Here is an 18573-nt window from a genome sequence, read left to right on the forward strand (position 1 = left end):
TAACTGGGCTCCAGTCTGAACATTTCCCATCAACCACCACCCTTTGTCTTCTTCCAGCTAGCCAATTTCTGATCCAAACTGCTAAATCACCCTGAATCCCATGCCTCCATATTTCCTGCAGTAGCCTACCGTGGGGAACCTTATCAAATGCTTTACTGAAATCCATATACACCACATCAACTGCTTTACCCTCATCCACCTGTTTGGTCACCTTCTCAAAGAACTCAATAAGGTTTGTGAGGCACGACCTACCCTTCACAAAACCGTGTTGACTATCTCTAATCAAATTATTCCTTTCCAGATGATTATACATCCTATCTCTTATAAACCTTTCCAAGATTTTGCCCACAACAGAAGTATGGCTCACTGGTCTATAATTACCGGGGTTGTCTCTACTTCCCTTCTTGAACAAGGGGACTATCGTAACCTCTCCTGAGATCTGTCTTTTCGTGCTTTTTTGTATTCCTAAGCAGCTACGCTTCCCACTGATTACTTCACCTCTTGGTTCCCTGACTTTGCCTCCCCCCCCCCCCCCCCCCAATCTCTAGTTTAAAGTCTTATTGACCACCCTATTTAACACCATATACACCACATCAACTGCTTTACCCTCATCCACCTGTTTGGTCACCTTCTCAAAGAACTCAATAAGGTTTGCGAGGCACGACCTTCCCTTCACAAAACCGTGTTGAATATCACTAATCAAATGATTCCTTTCCAGATGATTATACATCCTATCTCTTATAAACCTTTTTTTTGCCCAAGGTTTTGCCCACAACAGAAGTAAGGCTCGCTGGTCTATAGTTACCGGGGTTGTCTCTCCTCCACTTCTTGAACAAGGGGACAACATTTGCTATCCTCCAGTCTTCTGTCACTATTCCTGTAGACAAAGATGACTTAAAGATCAAAGCCAAAGGCTCAGCAATCTCCTCCCTAGCTTCCCAGAGAATCCTAGGATAAATCCCATCCGGTCCAGGGGACTTATCTATTTTCACACTTTCCAGAATTGCTAACACCTCCTCCTTATGAACGTCAAGCCCTTCTAGTCTAGTAGCCTGAAACTCAGTATTCTCCTCGACAACATTATCTTTTTCCTGTGTGAATACTGATGAAAAATATTCATTTAGCACCTCTCCTATCTCCTCGGACTCCACGCACAACTTCCCGCTACTGTCCTTGACTGGCCCTACTATTACCCGAGTCATTCTTTTATTCCTGACATATCTATAGAAAGCTTTAGGGTTATCCTTGACCCTACCTGCCAAAGACTTCTCATGTCCCCTCCTGGCTCTTCTTAGCTCTCTCTTTAGGTCCTTCCTAGCTAACTTGTAACTCTCGAGCGCCCTAACTGAACCTTCATGTCTCAGGGAAGCAAGGGCCAGAACGTCTGCCTCGTTCTCCTGCTGGATTCCCGGGTCTTCCACCACCCTGAAAATCGCCACCTCTGGACTCAGCGTCACCCTTGTTATTAACACTGTGGACATGACATCTGCAAACCCCTGCCAAACTCCCCTAAGCTTCGGACATGCCCAGAACATGTGGTCATGGTTCGCTGGTCCTCCCGCACATTTTGCACACCTGTCTTCCACCCAAAGAATCTGCTCAGCCGGGCCGCTGTCATGTGAGCCCGGTAAACGACCTTGAATTGTATCAGGCTGAGCCTGGCACATGTTGCGTTATCTCTACTCAACGCGTCCGTCCATAGACCATCCCCTATCTCTCCTCCCAGCTCCTCCTCCCACTTGCGCTTCAGCTCCTCGGTCTGCGTCTCCTCTGACCCCATAAGTTCCTTGTAAATGTCAGAGACGCTCCCTTCTCTTACCCACCCTCTGGAAACTACCCTGTCCTGAATCCCCCTTAGCGGTAGGAGCGGGAAGGTTGACACCTGTTTATGTAGGAAGTCCCGCACCTGCAGATAGCTGAATTTGTTTCCCCTCGACAACCCAAACTTCTCCTCCAACGCCCTCATACTCGGAAAGCTCCCCTCTATGAACATATCCCCCATCCTCTCAATTCCTGCTCTCCGCCATATGCACAAACTCCCCATCCATACTTCCCGGGGCAAACCGGTGATTATTACAGATTGGGGACCAGACCGATGCTCCCTCTGCTCCCACATGTCTCCTCCATTGCCCCCAGACTCTCAGGGCCGCCACCACCACGGGGCTGGTGGAGTACCGTGCCGGCGGGAATGGCAGAGGCGTAGTTACCAACGCCCCCAAACTGGCGCCCTTGCATGAAGCCGCCTCCATACGCACCCATGCCGACCCCTCCCCGACCACCCACTTCCTGATCATGGGTATATTCGCCGCCCAGTAATAGTTACGAATATTTTGCAGCGCCAGCCCGCCCTCTCCCCGACTCGGCTCAAGCATTACCTTCCTTACCCGCGGGGTCTTGCCCACCCAAACAAAGCCAGAGATCACTTTGTTGACCCGTTTAAAAAAGGACCGCGGAGTAAAGATGGGGAGACATTAAAACACAAACAGGAGTCTCGGGAGGACCGTCATCTTTACCGTCTGCACCCTCCCAGCTAGTGACAACGGGAGTGTGTCCCACCTCCGAAAATCGTCCTTCATTTGGTCTACTAGTCGGGCCAGATTTAATTTATGCAGCCGGTCCCATTCCCGCGCCACTTAAATGCCTAGGCACCTAAAGCTTCCCCCTACCACCCTAAACGGCAGCTCCCCCAATCGCCTCTCCTGTCCCCTCGCCTGGACCGCAAACATCTCACTTTTCCCCATGTTTAGCTTATACCCCGAAAACTGGCCAAATTCCCCCAGAATCCTCATAATTTCTTCCATCCCCTCTATTGGGTCCAATACATACAGAAGCAGGTCATCTGCATAGAGCGAGACTCTGTACTCCTCCCCCCCCCCACCCCCCCCCCACCCCCCACCCCCCCCCCCCCACCCTCACCCCATACCAGCCACTTCCAGCCCCTTGAGGCTCTCAGAGCAATCGCCAATGGCTCTATAGCTAGTGCGAACAACAGTGGGGAGAGGGGGCATCCCTGTCTCGTCCCCCGGTGCAGTCTAAAATAGACCGATGTTGTCCTATTCGTCCGTACGCTTGCCACAGGAGCCTGATGCAGTAACCTGACCCAGTCAATAAAGCCCCGCCCAAATCCGAACCGTCTCAGTACCTCCCACAGATCATCCCATTCTACCCGATCAAAGCCTTTTCTCCATCCATTGCGATCACTACCTCCACCTCCCTACCTTCCGGGGAAATCATGATCACGTTTAACAACCTTCTTACATTGGCCACCAACTGCCTACCCTTACACACCCTGTCTGGTCCTCCCCAATAACGTCCGGAACACTATCCTCAATCCTGGAGGACAACACTTTGGCCAGCAAGTTGATATCCACATTCAACATCGATATCGGCCTGTAGGACCCACACAGATCCGGGTTCTTGTCCCGCTTCAGAATCAGCAAAATCGTGGCATGGGACAACATCGGGGGAAGCACCCCTCTTTCCTTTGCCTCATTGAACATTCCCATCAACACCGGCCCCAATATCCCAGAGAACTTTTTATAAAATTCCACTGGGTACCCGTCCGGCCCCGGGGCATTACCCGACTGCATGGCCTTCAGACCCTCCACTATCTCTTCCAACCCAATCGGGGCCGCCAGCCCTTCTACCAGCTCCCCGTCCACCTTTGGGAAATTCAGCCACTCCAAGAAGTGCCTCATCTCCTCCGGCCCCATAGGGGGTTCCGACCTGTACAGCATACTGTAGAAATCCCTAAACGCCTTACTCACCCCTGCTGAATCTCCAACCAGGTTCCCATCTCCGTCATTTACTTTCCCTATCTCCCTGGCTGCCTCCCTCTTTCTAAGCTGCTGTGCAAGCATTCTGCTGGCCTTCTCTCCATGCTCATAGATCCCCCCCCCCCTTGCCTTTCTAAGCTGCTCCACCGCCCTCCCTGTGGTTAACAAGTCGAACTCTGCCTGAGCCTCCGCCGTTCCCTTAAAAGTCCTGCCTCTGGGGTCTCCGCATATCTCCTATCGATCTGTAGTATCTCCTTAACCAGTCGGTCCGTCTCTGCCTGTGCACCTTCTCCCTTTGGGCCCGTATTGAGATCAGCTCCCCTCTGACCACCGCCTTCAGTGCTTCCCAGACCATCGCTGCTGAAATTTCCCCCGTGTCGTTGACCTGCAGGTAGTTCTGAATACATTCCTCAGCCGCTCGCACACCCCTTCGTCAGCCAAAAGTCCCACATCGAACCTCCATTGCGGGCGCTGGTTACTGTCTTTACTAACCTGCAGGTCAATCCAGTGAGGAGCATAGTCTGAGATTGTAATCACCGTGTACCCCGTGTCCACTACCCCTGCCAGTAAGGCCCTGCTCAAAATAAAGAAATCAATTCGGGAGTACACTTTATGCACGTGTGAGTAGAAGGAGAACTCCTTCACCCTCGGCTGCCCGAATCTCCATGGATCTACCCCACCCATCTGCTCCATGAACCCTTTTAGTCCCCTTGCCATTGCCGGCACCCTGCCCGTTTTCGAGCTTGACCGGTCCAAGCCAGGGTCAATAACTGTGTTGAAGTCCCCTCCCATAACCAACCTGTGTGAGTCCAGGTCCGGTATCTTCCCCAGCAACCTCTTTATAAACTCGACATCACAATGTCTCAATGCTCATTTGGACAGGATTAAGAGACATGAAGCGTTGGAAGCCGATGCTATCGATACTTTAATGTTCTGCCTGATTGATACTTTTGCAAAGTTGTAAGAACAGGAGTTATTTTTTCAGAAGAAGAATTCTGAATGGTTTATGTATTTCCCCCCCCCCCCCCCCCACCCCCACCCCCGCCCCCCAGCAGTTCCCCACTTGACATTGTAATAACTTGGCTCATTGGTAATACATACTGGGTGAATGGGCATGGGAGTGGCATGGAATTGGCATTGACATGCCATGGAGAGTATGAGGGGCCAAGGGGGGGGGGGGCGGGGGCTGGGGCTGGGGGGGTGGGGGGGAGGGGGGCTTGGGCAAGATCTTTCGAACGCACCTTTCAAAAGGTTACTGAATCCAGACTATGGTTCACGACTCCTCTGAGGGGCTGTGGAGAAGCTGACCCGGGCTCCGCGAGAATTGCGAGGTTTTGGGAGACGAAGCTGGCCAGGTTGGGAGCGCAGGCTGTAGTCTCACTGCCCTCACCCTTGTCCCGCTCGGGCGGAATTGCTGGTGCCGAGAAGGGGGGGGCGGGAATCTCAGGGTGGGCTGCCACTTGTCTCCTGACTCCAGAAAAATCCAATCCTTTGTGACTCAATGCTACCACTGTTGTTAAATTTATATCCCCTCTTTCCGCTGGTCAAATGATGGCGCGCTGGGTTTTATTGGGGGGACTGAATGGGGTCCAACTGCTTTCAGAGTTTTTTTTAGGGATGGGCTCTGCGAGGCAAGCCTTTCTGTCTGATACTAACATTGTGTGGGATTTTCCACACCCCCCGTGTGCTTTGCAGTGGCGGAGGGATCTTCCAGTCTCTCCGCTGTCATAGGGGTTTTCCGCTGTCCGCTCTGGACTTGGCTCATCTGTGGCCTGCTAAGCTGTGGGATAGCCTTGTGCTGATCATTCCATCAGGTCCGGCACAGGGAATGACTGGGAGAGCTCACGGTGGCTGTGGGACAAGTCCTCGGCAAGCTGGAGACTTCAGAACATCCCAAAGCACGTTACAACCCACGATGCACTTTTGACGCGCAGCCAGTGTGGTGATATGCATCATTGTAAATACACAAGGGGTTAATGTGAACACACTACACCAAGCTAGACACCAGAGGGAGCACCAGAGACAACATTACACACGGACATTCAACCAATAGGTCAGTAAGATAGGACACGACCAATGGGCAGTCACGACACACCCAGACGTGACACTACCACAGGGGGGCATTACACTAACCCATATAAAAGGACACAGCACACATGCTCAGTCTCTTTCCAGTGGAGACACTTAGTGAGTACAGATAGGGTTGATTGAAACACATCACACCCACCACGTGGATTGTAGCAGACTGGTTAGTTAGTCTGAGTAGCTATAGCAGGATTAACAGGAGAGGTGAATCCAAGTAGGAGAATTGTTAACAGTTTAATGAATGTGTTAAACTTATCTCCAAGTCTGAACCTTCCTTTGTCAGAGTGCACATCAAGGAAGGAGCCTATGCTACGTCAAGAGCATAACAAAACATTATATGGGTTGGTGTAATGCCCTCATGTAGGTAGATTGGCCGAGCTAAATTGCCCCTTAATTGGGAAAGAAGAGAAGTAATGATGGCTGAGTGATAAGTATTGGCAGGACATCGGGGGTTTGAAATAGTGCTGTGTGATTTCAGAGACTGGACTTAAGGCCTTGTCCCAATGACGGCACCCTCCGACAGTGCAGCACTCCCTCAGTGCGGCAGGGGGCAGGTCCGCCTCGATTCTGTGCTCAAGTCTAAAGCGAGACTTGGGCCCACAATCTTCTGACTTAGAGGTGAGAGAGACAGAGTGAGAGAGAGTGTGTGAGAGAAAGAGAGAGAGAGTGCTGGCCACAGGGCCCAGTGAAAGTCACGAGGGATAAGTTGGAAAGAGATTTTTTTTAAAGCAACATTGTACTATGCGTGAGTAAATTACAGTCAGCGAACTGCAGACAGGTTATCGTCGTTCTGTCTTTTCCCAAAACAGGTGTCTCTCGAGGGGTCGGTTTCATCCGATTTGACAAGAGGATAGAGGCAGAGGAAGCCATTAAGGGGCTGAATGGGCAAAAGCCCCTGGGAGCCACCGAGCCCATCACAGTGAAATTCGCAAATAATCCCAGTCAAAAGACTGGCCAGGCGCTGCTGTCTCAGCTGTACCAATCGACAAGCAGACGATACCCTGGTCCCCTGCATCACCAGGCACAGCGATTCAGGTGAGCCATGCACCGATCAGAGATGCCAGTGGCACCTCCTCCTCTCCGTGGGCTGCCGGTGCCCAAGGCAGCCCAATGAATTGTGGGGCTCCAGTCCTCCGTCCTTCTGTCAAGTTGGCGGGGTTGACCTGAATTCCCGCAAGGCATTGCGCCTGGTGAGCCTTGGGCATCGAGCTGGCAGAGGTAGAAGGTGCAGACAGACCCATGACTGCTGAATTGCTTCACTACAAGACTTAGAATCCTGCCTTCGAAGCACAAAAATCTAACCTGGCATTTTAACAGCATTTTGACTGAAGTGTAAATTAGTTTGAACGGGTTTGGCCATTTATTTAAAAGAAAAACTGAGGGGTTTGACAAGTGGGTTATAATCGTGTTCAACTGGGCAGCACGGCTGCGCAGTGGTTAGCACTGCTGCCTTACAGTGCCAAGGACCCGGGTTTGATCCCGGCTCTGGGTCACTGACGGTGTGGAGTTTGCACATTCTCCCCGTGTCTGCGTGGGTTTCGCCCCCCCACAACCCAAAAAGATGAGCAGGGTAGGTGGATGGGCCACACTAAATTGCCCCATAATTGGAAATAAATTGGGTACTCTAAATTTTTTTTTTTAAGTAATCATGTTGAACTGAAACCCAAATATTTTGAATAGAGTCAACATTTCTTGATGGAAGTCCTCAGCTCCCAGAAGGTTTAACAAGAGTCCTTTGGCAGTCAGTAAGAAACCAGACATCGTGAATTTTATGCCAACTGGGTTTTGTTTTAGTAGGCAGTTTAGAGTTTTACTGGTTATTGCCACCAGGTCAGCGATGCCTTCCCCAGCCGCTTGCATTTATTTACTCCTTTGACGCTAGTGTCCCTTACGCCACCCAACGTTTTCAACCCAGAACCCTTTGAATCTGAGCTCCTCGGTTAAGATGGCAGTTCACATCCAGAAGGCCGATTGGAATTGTTTCCCACCCGTCCATTCACAGACTGTCTACTGCACCGGATGGAGCAAATATCTACGACAGAGACAAGCTGGGTGAGAGAAACATGGGAGGGTCCCATACACAAGGCTTACCCCCGCCAAAATGAAACAGCAGGGAGAAGAATTGCCCTGGACCACTGCGCCTTCCCTCATAGAGAACAGAAGAAGACCATTTAGCCTATCATGAATGTAGTGTTCAGTCATTCGGTGTTTGATCATTTGCGTGTTTACTATTGATGCTCACTGCACTTGACTGGTTAAGCCTGGGTGTGGACACAGAGATAGGCAAACAGGCACTAGAGAAGGAGCCAGAAGCTTCTAGAAGCACGATGGAAGCATTGTATGAAACTCTAAGTAGAGTTCCTGCAAAGTTAGAAGCTGAAGTCATCTGTGCACTGGTCTGAGGCAAATCGAACATATCAAATACACAGCAATGCCTTTGCTGGTTTATTTATTCTTTCAGACCAGGTGAGGATGACAAATTTCCCTCCTTAAAGGGCATCAGATGGGTTTTGAACGACAACCAATGACAGGGCCACCATTACTGAGGCGAGCTTTCAATTCCAGATGTTATTAATCAAATTTAAATACCACCAGCTGGGGTTTGAACCAGCACTACCAGAAGTTTGGGCCTCTGGGTTACCCCACCACCACCCCTCCCCCAAAGACAAGGGGCAAAAGTTACTTCCAGCAGGGTAAATGGCATTTTTCCAATTTACATTTCAGTAACATATTAAACATAGCATTGTCCCACAAGGATAGAAATACATTGACATGTTTGAAGGTGAAGTGTCCATGCGGACCGCTGAGTAAGAGGAATAGGTACTGTGGAATGTCGACAATTAAACCCTGGTAAAATGCGCAGCGTACATGATAGCACCGACATACAAACCAGGTTTCAGTCCCAGTCTCTACCACACCCAGCTGGACGTTCAGGGAAGTGCGGCTAGAGGCTCAATGATTGTATTACTAAACAGGCTCGAGATTCATGTCAGCTTGAGAACTTGAATTCAGTGTATTTTTTTTATAAGATATCATCAGGAAACATACCGTTATTGGTATCGCCCTGGGAAAAAGTTACATCTTTATTCCCAACTGGTTTGCACTTGGCCCCAAACCCAACACTGATGGGGTTGACTCTTTACTGTCCCCGTGAAGGAGCCAGCATAATTACAGCGTGGAAGGAGGCCATTCAGCCCGTCGAGTATGCACCGGCTCTCTGAATGAGCCAATGCCCTCAGCGCCATCCTCCCCAGCCTGCTCTCCTGCGCGTTCTTCCATTTTGGGTCATCATCTAGTTCCCTCTCAAAAGCCTCGGTTGAACCTGCCTCCCCCACACTCTCGGGCAGCTCATTCCAGATCCCCCCCCCCCACCCCCTCCCCCCCCACCCCCTCCCCCCCCCACCCCCACCCCGCCCGCTGAGCCGTCGTTTCTTTTCCCAAATTCTGCCCCTCTCGCTACCCTCGATTCTTCCACCAATCTTTCCCCCTATCCTCTCTGCCCAGACACCTCATGGGTTTGAGCACCTCGATCAGACCTCCTCACAACCTTCTCCAAGTAAAACGGTCCTAACGTCTGTAATCCCTTTGCGTAACTGAAGCCCCCCCCCAATTCCCTGTGACCATTCTGGTGAATCATTCCTGTACTAATGACCTTTCTGAAGTATGGTCCCCTGAACTGGACACGATACTCCAGTTGAGACTGAACTAGTGTTTTATGCAGGTTTAACGTAACCTCCTTGTACTCCATGCCCCTATTAATAAAGCCTAGGATGCTGTATGCTTTATTAATCACGCTATCAACCTGTCCTGCTGCCTTCAATGTGTTATTCTTTATTCTTTTATGGGATGTGAGCGTCGCTGCCAAGGCCAGCATTTGTTGCCCATCCCTACTTGCCCTTGAACCTAGCGGCTTGCTAGGCCATTTCAGAGGCAGTTAAGAGTCAACTGCATTGCTGTGGATCTGGAGTCGCATGTAGGCCACACCAGGTAAGGACGGCAGATTTCCTTCCCCAGAAGGGCATTAGTGAACCTGATGGGCTTTTGTGACAATCATTACATGGTCATCATTAGACTTTTAATTCCATCTGCCATGGCGTTGATTCAAGCCCGCGTCCCCGGAGCATTATCCTGGGTTTCTTGGATAGCTAGTCCAGTGACAATACCACTACTCCACTGCCTCCCCTTACACACCCGGATTCCTCTGCTCTCGTATCCCCTTTAGAATTTATTTTCTATTGTCTCTCCAGTTTCCCTGCCAAAATGAATCACTTCCCATTTCTCCACATTGCATTTCATCTCTGCCAATTGTTCAACCAATTTGACTATGTCCTTTCGAAGTTCCAAACTATCCTCCCATCGACCCATGGGAAACTTCACGACAAACATCTCTCCAGTCCAAAAACATACATTCTGTTTCCTGTCACTCAGATAATTTAGTATCCACGTTGCTACTGTCCCTTTTATTCCGTGAGCTGCATCTCTGCTCACAAGTCTGTTGTGCGGCACCATATCAAATGCCGTTCAGAAGTCCGTGTGCACCACATCGACAGCATTCCCCTCATCGGCCCTCTCTGTTAACTCTTCAAAAAAAAACTCCAGCAAGTCGGTTATCGGCCGGTTGTTTGAGGAGGCGGTTCGCCGTCACCCACTCGAAGGCAATCAGGAATGGGCAACAAATGCTGAGCTTGCCCAGGATGCCCACATCCCAGGCAGGATTTTCCAGTCCCTCCAATGGCTGGCATATCGTTGGCGAGGCGGGAGCATTTGCAGAGCAGCCAAAGGACTTTGGGCCACCCTCCAAATATTCCCATCCCGCCTGTGTCGATGCCCGCCACAGGTGGGATTGGGATTGGGACTCCCCCCTGCCGCCCCGAGACTGAAGCGTGGAATGAAAAGATAGATACTGGGTAGACTACAATCCTGTTTTTAAAAGGAAAATGAATAGGAATCTTACATTTGCATTGGACGTAAATTTTACCTGAAGTCAAGTATGCATTTAATAGGGAGTTAGACACTGAGCTCGCGCCTTACAGTGCTATTCAATATAAATATGATGCTCTCGGATATTGCATCTATTGCAATATTGAGTCCCAGTTGGTACAAAACTAAACTTGTTTTTTTTAACTCCATTCTTGTGAACCTATTTCTTTTTTTCTTGGAGAGTGACAAAATAGCTACATTATACACCTAGACATGCAATTGGCAAGAAGTAATTTGGCAGAATATCATTGATGAACCCATTTTTATTTTACAAATTCTACCGCTGTATATTCAGTAATCGAGTCAAACCCACACAGATGTCATCGGACATACTATGTCGCCTTAATTCAGCAGTCATGTTAATCTTGTGTTTCTCTGGTTATAATTGCAAAACGTGTACAGTTGGATTTGTTTCACTGTGTGTTATGACATGCACCTGATGCTATGTATCTGCTATTGCTGTCTCTCTCTCTCTCTGTCTATCTGTCTCTCTCTTCAAATAAAGGCTACTGTTTCGTAAGTACTAACATCCGCCCTTCCTTCCGTCTCCCTTTCCTTCACAGACTGGACAATTTACTTAACATGGCCTACGGCGTGAAGAGGTAATTAATGCTCCAAAACAAAGGGTTAGAATGTAATGTTCGCCCCAGTAATCCAGTCAAATATACAGGACTGCAAAAGTTTATGTTGATCTTTAGAATAGTGACTATCTGGTATTGTGTAAGTGTTTGGCAACAGGCACCATTTTTAATTATTATCAGTTATTTTAATTGCAACATGCTAAACCCATCCTTTCTCCATCTCCCTGAAACTTTGCCTCCTGAAGACATTTATCCAAATCCCTTTCGAAGGCCACAATTGAATCTGTTTCTGGATACTGTGTTCTAAATCTCAACCACCCCGTGAATATGTTTGCTTTGGGAGATACTTTGTGCCCCTTGTCTTGGCATTCACTCCAATGCACTCCGATGCATCTTTCACGTTCGATCGGTGACTCTTCTTAACCCATCAGGTCCGACTCCTTCACGCCCTACTTGCAAATTCCTTTCAGCCGCTGGTGTTACGTTTAATTGGAATTTGCTGTTGGTCGAATCAGGAAGGTGTTACGTGCTCCTTTCCATTCCGCCCCCCCCCCCCCCCCCCCCCCCCCCCCCCCCAACCAAACCCTCCACCAAAGCTGACCCAACAATTATGGGCTCAATGGGTGTAGCACCGTCAATATGACGCGAGGCAGGTTGAGGTAATGTCAATTGAAGGCTTTATTAAGCAGAACTTTATCCCCAGCAGCGTGGTTACAGAATGCAACTGCTGAGGGAAATGGAGGGAAAAACTGGGTTCTTATACCGGCATTTCTGGGTGGAGTCCAGTAGGTGGCAGATCCTATCAGGACCTGGCATCCCTCCACCAATAGCCTGTCGACACGTGGTGTACCGTATTCCCCCTAATACATACCACCACAATGGGGAAAAGTTAACAGTTGTGGTAAAATGCTGCAGCACTGAGAGTGGTACAACACTGTGCTGACATAAGTGTAGGGGTGGCAGAGTGGCACGGTGGTTAGCACTGCTGCCTCACAGCGCCAAGGACACGGATTCAAGGCCGGCAATGTGTCTGTGCGGAATCAGCACGTTCTTCCCGTGTCTGCGTGGGTTTCCTCCGGGTGCTCCTGTTTCCTCCCACAGTCCAAAGATGTGCAGGTTAGGTGGATTGGTTGTGATAAATTGCCCCTTAGTGTCCTAAAAGGTTAGGTGGGGTTACAGGGGTAGGCTTGGGCGTAAGTAGGGTGCTGTTTCAAAGGTCGGTGTAGACTCAATGGATCGAATCGCCTCTTTCTGCACTGTAAATTCTATAATTTAAGATCAATGATTGGGAAGTTGGGCTTCAAGCTAAATGGAAGCTCAATTAAACTGGATGTGGGTACAGGGTGCAAAGGATGATGGTTAGCATAGTCAAGCTTTGCTGGAATCAGACAGTCTGCAAAATGACTTAATCTCCACCAGGAGGGAAGATAAACAGACTGAGCTTTGGTAAAGGGTCAACTACCCTTTTCAGAGAAGCTTAGAAGAAGCTACTTCTCTGTAACACCAGACCCGCTCTGGTCCCTCTGACTTCCCCTCATACCACAATCTCAATCTGCTATTTTAAACAGCTGGGCTCGACTCTAAATAGGCAGATGAGTTCTGATTGGAGATCGCAGGACAGAGAAGGCAGGTTTTCCTTTCAATTGGAGTTTGATGAACCCTTTCTGTCTCCCCAAGGCTATGGCGAATGGGTCTGCCCTGGCCCGATGCACAGCACAGTCCCTTCGAAAAGCCCCGATTCAACCCCCTGGATATTGCGGCTAGCCCCAAATTTCAGTGGTAAAATCCAAGCATTTGTGGATCATTTTATAATCAAAGCACAGAAATTAGGGCGATCAAAGCCATTCGGCCCCTCAAACAGAGCCTATCCACTCACATTCCCACCTCTCCATGTCCTATTCACATTCACATTGGCAACCCATTTTTCTTTTTTAAACGATGGTAGGACCTCTCCTTGCGATCCCCCCCTGCCAATAACTAGCCGTGTGAAGAGGTGTCCTCTAACTTGCACCCTCCTTATTCCGATGAAAGAAGGACAGAAATGCCAGTAAACGTTCGGCACTGCTTCGCCAGTCGGTGGGAAGGGTCCAAAAGCATTGACCGTTAAATCACGTAGTGGAGAAGGAGGCCACTGGGCCCATCAAGCTTGCGCCAACTCTTTGGAAGCACCAGCCGGTTAGGTCCACCTCCCCACTCATTTCCCCGATGGTTATCCCAAATCTTTCCTGCCTCATAAATCTATCCAATTACCCTCTGGGAAGTTGCGATTGAATCTGTTTCCCACCACCAAGCGATGGATTCCAGATCGCAACAACTGGTCCGGATGGGGCTGGGTGGGGTGGGGGGTGGTTTATCATCTGACCCTATAGCCAACTCTCTTCAATCTCAGGTTGGGCAACCCACCTGCCGCAGGAAACGGTCCCCCCACCCCCCCTCCCCTTAGCTACCCTCTCGAAAACCCCTCACAATATGGACCCTCTATTCGATCTCCCCCTCGACCTGCTCTGCTCCCCAAAAGGAAAAACTGACCGCAGCTTCCTTGTGACTGGCCTCATCACTTAGAGAGATGTTAACAGTAACATTTACATGATCACATCTGACAGGAATGACTGGATTGCTCTTTATCCTAGCCGGATGTCCCATGTCTCTTTACTGTGCCCCCACCTAAAAAAAAAACTAACTCCATCTTTTTTTCGGCATGGCAACATGTTGTAATTTCTGTTTCAATGTCTGGCCTGTCGACAGCTTTCAATTTCGTAGGGCAGCAGGGTGGCGCAGTGGGTTAGCAATGCTGCCTCACGGCGCCGAGGTCCCAGGTTCGATCCCGGCTCTGGGTCACTGTCCGTGTGGAGTTTGCACATTCTCCCTGTGGTAAACCACTGTGTTCCTATATTAAGGGTTGTACGGTAGAACCTGTACTACAGGTTCACCTGGGCCCCTGCATGCTAGCTCCGCCCAGGAGCCGGGCTATAAATATGCGTGGCCTTCAGCTCGCAGCCATTTCATCAGCGGCTGTGGGAGGCCACACTTCAGATACTAATAAAGCCTCAGTTTGAATTCAACTTCGTCTCCAGCCAAATTGATCGTGCCTCAATTTATTAGTATCCGATTCAGAAGATGGACCTCCGGATTAAACCAGATCGACTGCAGCTGGATCCACACGCAAGCGACGCCAGAAAGGACTTCCAGCACTGGCTGGCTTGTTTTGAAGCGGATATCAACGCGGCGCCGACCCTTGTTCCAGAGGCTCAGAAGATTCAAATCTTGTACTCCAGACTCAACTCTAAAATCTTCCCGCTGATCCAGGATGCACCCAATTACGCTGACACTATGACTCGACTCAAAGAGAGTTATGAGCAGAAGACGAACACGCTCTTCGCCAGACATGCGCTCGCAACGCGTACTCAACTACCTGGTGAGTCAATCGAAGACGTCTGGAGGGCCCTGATCCCACTAGTTCTGGACTGTGACTGCCAGGACGTTACAGCTAAGGAGCACTCAGATCTCCTTATGAGGGACGCTTTGGTAACTGGGATTGGGTCCGATGTTATCAGGCAGTGGCTCCTAGAAGGGGCCACACGCGACCTCGCAGAGACTAAAACACTTTCCATGACGGTCGCACTGCGCAATGTCCAGTCCTACGCCCCCAACCGCGCGGCCCACTCCTCCTACGCTTCATGGGCCCCACAGGCAGCCGCCCCAGCGGGGGCGCTACCCATCCAGTACGCCTGCGGTACGTGCCAGCCAGTGATCTCCGGGGGGCCCCGATGCTATTTTTGCGGCCAACAAAGACACCCCCGCCAACACTGCCCGGCCGCACTGCCCATTGTAAGGCCTGCGGGAAGAAGGGCCACTACATAGCGGTGTGCCAGGCCCGCTCAGCGGCAGCGGTCGCCCTCACCCCCCCTCCCCCGGTCACGAACAATGGGCGCCGCTATCCTCCCCAGGCCATGTGCGAGCAATGGGCGCCGCCATCTTCTCCCCCGCACCAGGCCCGCTCAGCGGCAGCGGTCACCCCCCCGGTCACAGACAATGGGCGCTGCTATCCTCCCCAGGCCATGTGCGAGCAATGGGCGCCGCCATCTTGCTCCACCCCCGCAACGTGCGTTCCATGGGCTTCGCCATTTTGTGACCCCCAGGACCTCCGGGCGCCGCCATCTTGTCCACCCCACAGCACATGGAGACCAACTGCGTTGCAGGACCCCGACGCGGCGGCTGCCTCACTACCCGACGATCAACCACGACTCGCATCCATGGTCATCGACCAGTCCAGACCACACACTCTGACCAACGCATCCACCAGCGTGAAAGTCAACGGCCACGTGACCTCCTGCCTACTGGACTCCGGGAGCACCGAGAGCTTTGTACTTCCAAATACGGTAAGGCGCTGCTCCCTTAAGGTACACCCTACCAATCAAAGTATCTCCCTGGCCTCCGGATCCCATCGCGTAGCGATCCGGGGGTACTGCACGGTCACGCTCACAGTCCAAGGTGTAGAGTTCCGCGGTTTTCACCTCTACGTCCTCCCTAACCTCTGCGCTGCACTTATCCTTGGCCTAGATTTTCAGTGCAACCTCCAGAGCCTGACCCTTAAATTCGGCAGACCCTTACCACCCCTCACTGTGTGCGGCCTCGCGACCCTAAAGGTCGATCCTCCTTCCCTCTTTGCCAATCTAACTCCAGATTGCAAACCCATCGCCACCAGGAGCAGACGGTACAGCACCCAGGATAAGGCCTTCATCAGGTCCGAGGTCCAGCGGTTGCTTCAGGAGGGAGTCATTGAGGCCAGCAACAGCCCCTGGAGAGCTCAAGTGGTAGTGGTTAAGTCTGGGGAGAAAAATCGAATGGTCGTGGACTACAACCAGACCATCAACAGGTACACGCAGCTCGACGCGTACCCCCTCCCACGCATATCTGACATGGTTAACCAGATTGCACAGTACCGGGTCTTCACAACGGTGGACCTGAAATCCGTTTACCACCAGCTCCCCATCCGTAAATCGGACCGGCCATACACCGTCTTCGAGGCAGACGGCCGGCTATATCACTTCCTTAGGGTCCCCTTCGGCGTCACCAATGGGGTTTCGGTCTTCCAAAGGGAGATGGACCGAATGATCGACCGGTACGGCTTGCGGGCCACGTTTCCGTACCTAGACAATGTGACCATCTGCGGCCATGATCAGCAGGACCACGACGCCAACCTCGCTAAATTTCTCCGCACTGCCATTCTCCTCAACCTCACGTATAACAAGGAGAAGAGTGTGTTCCGTACAAACCGCTTAGCCATCCTCGGCTACGTGGTCCAGAACGGAGTTCTGGGGCCCGACCCCGATCGCATGCGCCCCCTCATGGAGCTTCCCCTCCCCCACTGCCCCAAGGCCCTCAAACGCTGCCTGGGGTTCTTCTCGTATTATGCTCAGTGGGTCCCAAACTACGCGGACAAGGCCCGCCCACTCATACATTCCACTCATTTCCCCCTGCCGGCCGAGGCCCAATAGGCTTTCGCCCGGATCAGAGCTGATATTGCCAAAGCTGGAATGCACGCTGTGACGAAACACTTCCTTTACAAGGAGAAAGCGACGCACCGGACGTCGCCCTTGCTGCCACCCTCAACCAGGCAGGCAGGCCCGTGGCATTCTTTTCCCGCACCCTCCATGCCTCTGAAATTCGGCACTCATCCGTCGAAAAGGAGGCCCAGGCTATCGTTGATGCTGTGCGACATTGGAGGCATTACCTGGCCGTCAGGAGATTCACTCTCCTCACTGACCAACGGTCGGTAGCCTTCATGTTCAACAACACACAGCGGGGCAAGATCAAAAATGACAAAATCTTGCGGTGGAGAATCGAGCTCTCCACCTATAAGTATCGCCCTGGCAAACTCAATGAGCTCCCAGACGCCCTATCCTGAGGTACATGTGCCAGCGCACAGGTAAACCGACTCCGGTCCCTGCACGACAGCCTTTGTCACCCAGGAGTCACTCAGTTGTACCACTTCATTAAGGCACAAAATTTGCCCTACTCCGTCGAGGAAGTAAGGACGATCACCAAGGACTGCCAGGTCTGTGCGGAGTGCAAACCGCACTTCTACCGGCCGGACCGCGCTCACCTGGTGAAGGCCTCCCGCCCCTTTGAGCGCCTCAGCGTGGATTTCAAAGGCCCCCTCCCCTCCTCCGACCGACACACGTATTTCCTCAGTGTGATCGATGAATACTCCCGTTTTCCCTTCGCCATCCCATGCCCCAACATGACGTCTGCCACCGTCAATAAAGCCCTTAATTCTATCTTCATTCTGTTCGGCTTCCCCGCCTATATCCACAGTGACAGGGGATCCTCATGCATGAGTGATGAGCCATGCCAGTTCCTGCTCAGCAGGGGTATCGCCTTCAGCAGTACGACGAACTACAACCCCCGGGGAAACGGACAGGTAGAAAGGGAGAATGGGATGGTATGGAAGGCCGTCCAGCTGGTCCTACGGTCCAGAAATCTCCCGGCCTCCTGCTGGCAAGTGGTCCTCCCTGATGCACTACATTCCATTCGCTCATTACTTTGCACTGCTACTAACAGTACACCGCATGAACGTCTTTTTGCCTTCCCCAGGAAGTCCACATCCGGGGTATCACTCCCAACTTGGCTCACAGCTCCGGGAACCGCGCTTCTCCGTAAACATGTGCGGCTCCAAAAGGCAGACCCGTTGGTGGAAAGGGTGCACCTGCTCCACGCAAAGCCACAGTACGCCTACATGGCGTTCCCCGACGGCCGCCAGGATACCGTCTCCCTCAGTGACCTGGCACCAGCAGGTTCCGCCCCCACACCACCCCCGGCTCCACCCTCCCCTCCCCTGCCGCCCCCATCACCCCCCCCTGTGACTGTCCATCCTCCCCCTGCCCACCCCCGTTGATGATGAGGATTTCGGCACGCTCCCGGAGTCAACTTCGACCACGACAGCACCAACATCGCCGGCTCCACTCCGTCGATCCCAGAGGACGATCAAGGCGCCGGACCGGCTGAACCTCTGACCGTCCCACGGATGACCAGAGACATTTTTATTCTCACTGTTCTGTAAATATTAAAGATTGCGAATTGTATATAGTTATCCACCACCCCCACCGGACTCAATTTTAACAGGGGGTGAATGTGGTAAACCACTGTGT

The 18573-nt window shown here is 51.5% G+C and overlaps 1 protein-coding gene across 10 annotated transcripts in view; it reads left to right on the forward strand.

The window, feature by feature from the left end:
* Positions 1-18573, forward strand: part of LOC140403268 (ELAV-like protein 2) — a 258076-nt gene that overhangs the window by 213010 nt on the left and 26493 nt on the right. For all 10 annotated transcript variants that reach the window (XM_072491048.1, XM_072491044.1, XM_072491045.1 and 7 more), the window contains 2 exons: positions 6671-6896; positions 11405-11443. In XM_072491048.1, coding sequence (XP_072347149.1) covers positions 6671-6896; positions 11405-11443 — 265 coding nt within the window. The remainder of the gene's footprint in view (positions 1-6670; positions 6897-11404; positions 11444-18573) is intronic.

Source organism: Scyliorhinus torazame, chromosome 27 (assembly GCF_047496885.1).
Source record: "Scyliorhinus torazame isolate Kashiwa2021f chromosome 27, sScyTor2.1, whole genome shotgun sequence".
Taxonomy (NCBI): domain Eukaryota; kingdom Metazoa; phylum Chordata; class Chondrichthyes; order Carcharhiniformes; family Scyliorhinidae; genus Scyliorhinus; species Scyliorhinus torazame.